Source organism: Epinephelus moara, chromosome 5 (genome assembly GCF_006386435.1).
Source record: "Epinephelus moara isolate mb chromosome 5, YSFRI_EMoa_1.0, whole genome shotgun sequence".
NCBI classification, from domain to species: Eukaryota; Metazoa; Chordata; class Actinopteri; order Perciformes; family Serranidae; genus Epinephelus; species Epinephelus moara.
In genome coordinates, this window is record NC_065510.1 from 13,558,149 (window position 1) to 13,567,445 (window position 9,297).

Here is a 9,297-nt window from a genome sequence, read left to right on the forward strand (position 1 = left end):
ATTCTGGAAACCTGCCTGTGAGGTTTTGGTGACGTGTGCGCACTGTCCGCTGGTCAGCCAAACTTAGGCTTACACCGGCTGCGCTCCCCCTACGCTGACAGTAGACCTGGTTTCAGCTGGCGAGCTTTGAGCGCACCTTCGGCAAAGCCTTTTGGCACGAAACTGTCACTGCGCCAAGCTGGATCTGTCGACACTTCCCCCTGCTGCGCCGCCACACCCATCTCAGCGCACCTCAGTCTGCCAAACTACTAAACTGAGCGTGCCTCGGGTTGTGCTGCTCGAAACTAGCTCTGCGCGGGGTTCGTCACCCTGCCACACCCTGCGCTGCGCTGGGAAACTAGAGCCCAGACTGTCACCTGGGAGAGCAGAGCCAAACTCAGTTCTCTTTTTCTAAATCCAGCAACATGCTTTTGTTGTTGAAGGAAGAAAAAGGTCAATTTTCGGTGTTGTACCAGCGTAGTGTGTGTATTTTGAAAGAAGACAATGCATGTAACAGGCAGAACTTAACACGGCGTCCCAGAACGTCAACAACCAATGCACCCAGGGTACCCTTCATGTCATATCTGGACATGGAAAGTACATGATCAAACGTGTGGAGTGGAGTGAACAAAAACGAGAGTGAGAATGTGCTGTTATTCAGGTAAGCTAAGTCAAGCACGACTGCAGACTGGAGAACACTCACCAAAGAGAGAGAGACATTCCCTCAAGGCAATGACAAGGCCATAAAGATTAAAGAGAGGGTTTATGAAAAAAAATCAATACATAAATAAAACATTAAGGAACACCTTGCATGTTGGGATTTTTTTAATGCAATGTAGAGCTACTCAATTGCCATGCATACATCAGGTTGATTTTAATAACTTAAAAGTACTTGAAGTGTTCTGTATGCAGGCTGTTTACACAGAGCAGAGAGGAGAGGACAAAAGAATGTGTAAGTTCAGGTTGTAAAAATGCAAATAGTAAATGTAAATTGCACTGTAGCAACATATACATTTTGAAAACATGGTGGCATGTTGTGTCAAGTGCACACGCATAATAAGAATAATAGCTCAGGGAAATGTTGGGCCCCACACATTAGCTTCCTGTAAATGTGGCCCCCTGAAAGATACTAAATAGCCGCTGACTACTGTGTGAAAGCTTTCCTTGTCATCCCTCCTTTTTGTATCCTCACTTAAAGTTACGTGTAATGATTTGGACAGTAATTAATATTCTGCTCTGATGTGACAACTTGTGTGGTTGCAGACACTTGACTCCACTCTGAGGTGAAAACAGTTCTTGCCTGGCCCTTGCATTAATATGTAGCCCTTCTAGTCTATTTGCAGCTGTTGTACTTGTTCAGACTAATTAGCTGCTGGATTAACGCATACATCAGAAACACTACATTTCCCAGCCACCCTAAGGTATTTTTGGCATTACAGTCTGGGCAGCCCAGCGCGGTGATAGCAATGGGGTCGACTAACTGCCTTCAGCCAAATGTTCACTTAGTGTGGAGACTACCCCCTTCGCCCTCCATCACTTCCCCAGCACCACATACACACAGCCGGGCAGAACACCACTTAGCTGTGCTTTTCAGCCACATGTTTTCCTCAGCAGTAACAAGTGTTCTTATGGTCATATTTGTCATGCACTGTTACAACAAAGCCAGTGACAGACACACACAAACTCACACACACACGCACGCACAAACTAAATCCTGGAGTGATATGAGGGAGACTGTGGAGCTTTTGTTACTTAGTTCTTTGTAGAATTTATTACTACAACAGCCGCAACTAGCAGTGATTCTCTTGAGACATGTTATTCAGATTTCAGATTATGATGGGTGCCTGCTCTAATACAGGTTTACAGGTTTGGATAAGCACATAGCCCTATTTCAATGTACCCACATTCTTTCATAAGTTTATCTGTTTAGTCTGCATGCCTTGTAAGTGCTTTATTCTTTTTGTTGCTATGTTGAATTCCTGTTAAGTCTATGATTACATTATCCTTTCTTTCATTTTGGTTTTAGTTTGTATTTTTGATTGTTTTTAAATCATTATTTGTGCTGCGTTGATCTCATGTTAAGAAAACTTTCCTCTTTCCCCTTTCCTCTTTTGATAAATGTCCAAGAAGCATTTGTGTGGATGTCCTGTTCCGTACTAAATGCTGTTCTCAGATTTATTCACCACCTATATTGTGATAGAATAGAATAGATCAACTTAACTTCAACTACAATATGAATATTTTACTATTTGTTGTTCCATATAGAGTTTGAGATTTTAACAAGGTTCGGCGGGACGTTAAGGGTGACAGTGACATTCATGTAATTAGTCATCCGAGCTAATGCGTGCTAACTACGCTAACGACTGATCAGACATGTGCAACAACAGTTTTTGCCAAGCCAGAAACTGTAAAAAGTTGCTGTGAGCTGTAAATTCACCACTTCTAAGGACACGGCTGAAGATAACGTTATCTTGGAGCCTGACCAGACAAAGCCTCTCTTCCGGGCAGCTGCCTCCTTCTCACTCACACTCACCCTCAGTCTGGAAATGAAGCTGCCTGTACTGAAGAGCAGCGTGAAGGCGAAGAGCGCTCACTGTGCTGCTAAATCTGGGGACCGAAACATCCCAGAACACTGCACACTGACTGAAAAAGAAAAAACAACTGCACCACTTGAAGAATTTCAGTTGACTGAATGGTCTCAGACTGATGATTTAAATCTTCAACTTTCAGGGGGCAGCCCTACAACATATATACAAGTGTTATATTTTACACAGCACGCTGGATGCAAGCAGTAGCAGCTAATGCTGTGCTTTCCAGTCTCTGTTGAATAACAGTGACTGTGCTGAGATGACCAAATTCGCAGCCTCTGAGTCGCTTTTTTGAGTGTAAACTATATTACACTTTTTGTGACATCCTCCTGAGGCTGACATAAACCTTCCTGACATCCATTAAGGTATGTCCATAGAGCACACCTCATAGCAAATATAAAGCCTTTATGATTTTTCATTTTATGAATCCCCCCCCAGGGCGAAACTGTATGCCACTGTATATAAGACAGACAACAGGTGAGACAACATGAGAAGACATACACAACTCGAGGCAATACAAAATAAGGGGAGTGCACAGCACCGTAATAAATAGCGTAAACATCAATGTTACTGTACATCAGCATCAACATATTCATGGCTGCCAGCATCACCACAAACCTCAGTACAACCACAAACCTATTCATCAACATCAAATCCCCATCAACAGTAACAGTCAGCGACAACAGCGTGTACAAGGACTTCTGGATCTCTTAAGAGCACCTGGGCACAACACGCCTAACAAGACTTCAGCTTGCTTTATTAGGGAAGGATGCTTAAAGGAGAAAAAGCGTCATGGCTGAATAAATTTAAGTAATCTTATTGTTTCACTAGTGGATGATAAATGCTGATGTTTTCCTGCCTGATGTCAGAATGTAAGAGTCCACTCAGCATAGCAGTAAGACGTCAACAACACCTTATCAAGAAGCAGCGAACTGATTAAATTCTTTTTGACATAGCTTATTTATCTAACAACTTAATGATGCTATGTGACATAATTCTTAGCTGTATTTATTTTTAATAATATCTATTTAATATAAAGATATATTTCTATCTAAATGGAAAAGATTTACATCTAAAAAAAATACATTTAAAAAATCAAAAAAGCCTAAGTATTTGTGTTTGCCCAGTGGGTTGTTCTAGGCAGAAAGGCCTCTGAAAACAGCATTTAGCAGAATGAGACACATACACCAGAACACAGAAAATTGAGGCCAGAAGCTTACAATGGCTTGTAATGAAGAGGGGAGATGAGGCAAATACTAAAACATTCAAGAGAGGCAGTTCTGTTTGTGTACTCACGCGTGCTGCATTATGCAAGAAACTTGGGGAAATAAAATAAAATACTTTCACTCATTCTCTGAAACAAGGCTTTCTACACGACTTTTGAATTAGTATAAACGTGTTACATCTGATCATTAGTATGCGTGTATGACCAGTGACCATGGATAATGCCCATCTGCATTCAGGAAAAAAGAAAAACAACAATCGGAGAGGGGAAAGAGGCAGAAACAAAGGTTTTGAGTATTATGCATGAATGACAAGCTGGAGGCAGCTCCAGTCCAGCTCCCATTGAATGACAGACTATAAGCCTGTTAAAGTTTGTCTCTGAATCCATCCATGACCCTCTAAGAAGATTTACTGTGGCTTTGATCTTTTCAGCTGCTTTCTTTTTATCCTAAAGCTTGCTCAAACTTTTGGGAAACATGTGCAGCAATTACAGTATATATGTCATCTTCAACTTAGTGCTTGTCATGAGGATCAGCAGGTTTAAATAAAACACACAAGACTTTTATGACTGAAGTCATTGTAGAAATACAAATCCCACTGTAGGAAGCTACTACTGTCTGGTGTGGCTGATGTTGGCAACTGTACAAAAAAAGCTGAGATAGATTTTAAAAATAAACAGCGACCTTTTATCTTAAAGGCTTCAAATATTGCACTTATGAACACAGACGTATCTCCAAAACACAATGTGCAAAATTCATTTACTAAGAGTGGATGCCTCTGCTATGTTCATTGCCATTACGTTCTCAACTCATCATGTCAAGTACCGCAGCTTTTGCTGGTGGACCAACACTAGAGTTCAATGGGTCCCGAAAAGCCCGACGGGTTGGGCTGGGTTTGGGACGAAAATGTGTGTCAAGTCACATAGGGCTTAGGGTTTTGGGGGAAATAAAAAAAACCTTTTTGCTTTTGCTGTAGCCTGGTGTCTTTTGACCAATGACTGGCCTGTCAGTGTCTGTGCCACTGTCAACAAGGTCAGAGAGACGAAAATGTGAGAAGATGGGAGGCGGTGATAATTAAGCCGAAGTTAGCCAAATGTGAATGTAAGGTTACTCTGCAGGCATGGAGAGAAGGAGAGGGAGCAGCCAGGCTCCGTGCCGGGCTCTCTGTCCTTCCTCCTGGCCAAAGCAGGGAGCTTTTCTGACAAGAAAATACAGCATGGAGAGTCAGTGATCCACTGAGCTGGTCCACTTTCCACTTGAGACACACGTGGCGTGCACCGCCAGACAGCCGGTGTGTCCTGAGCTTTAGAAGCTGACAAGTGCTTTTTGGGGGGTGAGGCTTGGTCGGGCTCAGGCTCAGTATTTATTTATGTGATGATCTCAGACAGGCTGGATTCGGGCTTCAGCTCACACAGGTTGGTTCAGTTTGGGTTGTAATTTTTTCAACCTCTTGAGAACTCTAATCTACACGTCAAAATACAACCTCATAGGCACCCTCCTGCATGCCACACTGGTGCTATACGTCACCAGTGTGGCATGCTACACATACTAGTACACTATGCTGTTAAAATAATGTTAAAATAACTCCACTGACTTTTGGTTTCACACAAGAAACAAACAGAGGGCTCCCGGGTGAAAGTCCGGACTTTGTTTGACCCATTCAGCTCCCTCCCCATCCATACTTTATCGACTTTCTCGTTCTTATACGGTAGTTGCCAGCGGTATTAAAAGTGCCGCTGCACAGTGCATATCATACTGCTGCAAAGCATGACTCTGTTTCCGACGGTGACATCACTGATAAAAAGGCGGCATTTGATGAGTTGAGAACGGGCTGTTATTTCTGATAAACACTTTAAATTCCTTGCTTCCTCCACATCACAGCCGGGTCTGCGTGTGGTGATCTGAAAATAGTCAGGATTTCTGCCTCTCCCTCCTCACACACTGACATGCACAGCGACAAAGCTGCCGACTCAGGGGAAACACCAGGTCTGTCACAAAGACTTTGCTCTGCTCTGCCTGTGTTATCTCCAACTTTGGTATCGACTTGTTTGACCGCAGAGACGCGAATGACGGCAAGCTTGACCGCAGTCTTTTTCTCGGTCAGCTAGGCTGGGTCAAACACTGTCCTCCTGTGGGTGTTGGGCCGTCCAGGGGGAGTGTCTGATGTTTCTGGCTGTCACTCACATCTCAAACCAGCCGCCACTAAAACCGAAATGCCTCCAAATTCTGACCTGTAAATGCATTGAAACGGCCCAGGACACACATATGACTATGTCCACTTTTCAAAATAAGGTGTTAACACAGTGTAAATACTTAAGTAAGTAACAGTTAGTATAAAACATTTACCTGTGCCCTTTATAAATTAAGAAATCCCATTAAATTATAAGGAAAATAATCTTGTTCTTTGATGTTGGGCTGCTGGAAAACAAAATCCTGACCATGAACATTATCGCTGGACCCTGCGGTCATGTGGAAGAGGCCCTCTGAGACTCTAAGTCATCCAAAAACTGAGGAATTTGACACTAACAGCCAAATTTAGAGCAGGGCAATGTCAACCACAGATGTGAACCTATGTTACAAAAGGATGGATTTTTTGTTTCATAAGTGTATTGAAGCACTATCTTTGAAAAAAAGCGTAAGGCTGTGTTACATTTAATGTATTAATTTGAATATTTTCTTACTGAATTGTTGGATTTTTATTCATTCACCACATGATTAAACATAACATAAAAAAAATAGAAGACATGTAATTTGGGAAAAAAACAAAATCTAGAAAAACTAAAAACAGACATCATAGGGTTTGAAATGATAATAATAATTGTCATTATTATTATTATTATTATTATTATGTGTACATTATGTATAAGGAAACAGCTCAAATGCCAAAATGTCAAAGACGTCTATGGTCCAAGAGGCTTTGTTGTGTGCCAAATATAAAGTTATTCAAATTTATGGTGTGTTTGACCAGACTTTGGAGGGACATGGCCTCTCCAGAATAGTGTTTTGGGGGTGTTAACTGCAGTGTCACCATATGGCCGATTGGGTTAATATTTCTTATGAAGCATTTGTACATCATTTCCACTGATAGGGCCCAGTTTCATGTTTCTAGTTCATTCTAACTTACAGGAATTTGAGCCACCATGAAAGACAACAAACAATAATAATAAATCGGCACAAACTCAACAGGGTTCTGCTCCTTCAAACTTGAATCCTAATAAGATAATTAGTGATAATAGGTCTTTACATAGGCTTGCCCAAAACTCACAGAAAGGATTTAAAGGTCCAGTGTGTAAAATTTAGGATTAGGATTTAGTGGCATCCAATGGTGAAGACTGCAGATTGTAACCAGCTGAAATGTCCCCCGGTTAGAATTCCTTCAGTGTTCAGGTTTTTACTAGGAACTGAATTATCTGCAGAGGTCTCTTCCTCTCTACAACAAACAGACGTGTTAATTAAAACTGGTCAAAACAAACACTGAATAAAGCAGTTTCACATGAGGGGCTGCTAACTATGGTGGTAAATGCAAAACGCAAATGGCCCTATTTAGAGGCAGTATTTAGTTTGTCCATTCTGGGCTACTAGAAACATGACAGTACAACATGGCGATCTCCATAGACGAGGATCCGCTCCCTATCTAGATATAAATGGCTCACTCTAAGGTAGTCTCACTCACCAACCTTTCTCAAGAAAAGAAAGGTCTGGCTGGGCCGACACAGGGGGAAACAGGTTTTGGTGTAACACGCCCACAAAAATATCGCTTACAGGGTGTGAACCATGGCAGAAAAATGGCTACATCCCCACAAGATCAAACACCGCAAAAGTTAGTAAAGGACGTGTTGAAAACTGCAACCGGAGGTGGTAGGGTGGGACTTCAGTGGGTGGCTCGTTCCGCCCAGTGAGAGGCTGATCTATGGAGCGAACTTCCACCCACTCAGACTAACTCTAAGGTAACGAAAATCAATCTGGTCTCACTCTGAAGTCGTCAAAATCCGGCACTTGGGCAGTGACTTGTGGCATCAGACACTGATGAAAAAGCTGTCCTTTAACATTGGCATGATTCGCTGCCCGTTGCCATTATAGTTTAACGATGCTCTGCAGTGTCAGGGGGAATGTGGCGGCCGAGTAGGGTGGATGGAAGTTCCGGTGGATGGGTGAAACAACCTCACTCTCTCCACTCGACCGACTTTCACTCAGAGGAGTGGTGTTTGTGTCCTGTCAGATTCTAAAGCCAAACCCCGTTCTTTTTTCCTAAACCTAACCACATGCTCTTGTTGCCTGAACCCAACCACATGCGTTAGTTGTTGGAGGAAAAAGGTCAATTTGCGTCGTTGTACTGACATAGTGCGTTTATTTTGAAAGACACTGTACGACAATCCATGTAGCAGACAGAACTTGACACAGCGTCCAAGAACATCAACAACCAAAGCACTCAGGGTACCTTTCTCATCTATCTGGACGTGGAAGGTCCATGACCAAACATCAACATGTGACGAGGTAGGAGTGCGAATGTGTTGCAAAAACACAACGATACTATTTCAGATGATTATACACTAAAGAATACATAATTATATTATATTCCATTACTGACAATATGTCTCCCTACATCCTACACACTGGACCTTTAAGTCTGAGCCCCGCATCTCTGACCCTAAAACCGCCCCTGCTACTGACCTCTCGCCATGATAGGCTACAGCTGGCCCTAGGTGCGGGTAATTGACATTGCACAATAACACTAGATATCACCAGATACACTGACTATTTCAAATCACTGTAAAACAATTTAGCTACACAATTAAACAATAATGAGCCATGCAGCTGAAAATTACAGGACCGAGCTCCCTTGTGACTTGTGCGCGTGAGTAATATTGTGGTTTGAATAATAAAGAACTTGGACTTGAACGTATTTATTACCTGAGTAACAGCACTAGTTTCCAGGCGAGTAAGAAGCCCGCCACACAGAGCTTCTTTATCCTCATGTCTCTCCAGAGGCTGCAGACCTCTGCTCTCCTCGCGGCTCGTGAGGCTTTCAGCACCGCGAACAGCGCTCGCGCTCCAGCTGTGGTCAAACAGCACGCGGAGGGCAACTCGCAAACATACCGTATAGTGACAGGAACTCCAAAAACTCAGTGTGTGCGGTTAATTCCCATCACTGGAGAGAAAACAAAGCAACAACATGGAAGCTCGGCATCCCTACACAATAAATCAGTTAACTGAAAATAAGGTTAAGAAAGGAAAAGCGGACGACAGCTGTTCACACTCTGCTCTGGGCTCGTTCTGTGCCCTCGTGAAGCACGGGGACAGAGAGACCCGCCCGCCACTCCGGATTGGCATGACTGGCAGACGGCTCGGCCAATCAGCTGCAGTGTTGCTAATTTCTCCATCTGAATCGCATCTGAAATTAGCGAGCTGGATCAAATTTAACACCCACCCATGCATTATGCCTTCTCCTCTGTGTGTGTGTATGTGTAGCTCACCATCCTGCCATCCACCTCATTTTCTTTCCCTCT

The 9,297-nt window shown here is 42.9% G+C and overlaps 1 protein-coding gene across 2 annotated transcripts in view; it reads right to left on the reverse strand.

The window, feature by feature from the left end:
- glra3 (glycine receptor, alpha 3) overlaps nt 1-9,041 on the reverse strand; it is a 59,335-nt gene extending 50,294 nt beyond the window's left edge. For both annotated transcript variants that reach the window (XM_050045589.1, XM_050045587.1), the window contains exon 1: nt 8,702-9,041. In XM_050045589.1, the coding sequence (XP_049901546.1) occupies nt 8,702-8,766 (65 nt within the window). In that variant the 5' untranslated portion in view covers nt 8,767-9,041. The remainder of the gene's footprint in view (nt 1-8,701) is intronic.
- Between the last annotated feature and the right edge of the window lie 256 nt (nt 9,042-9,297).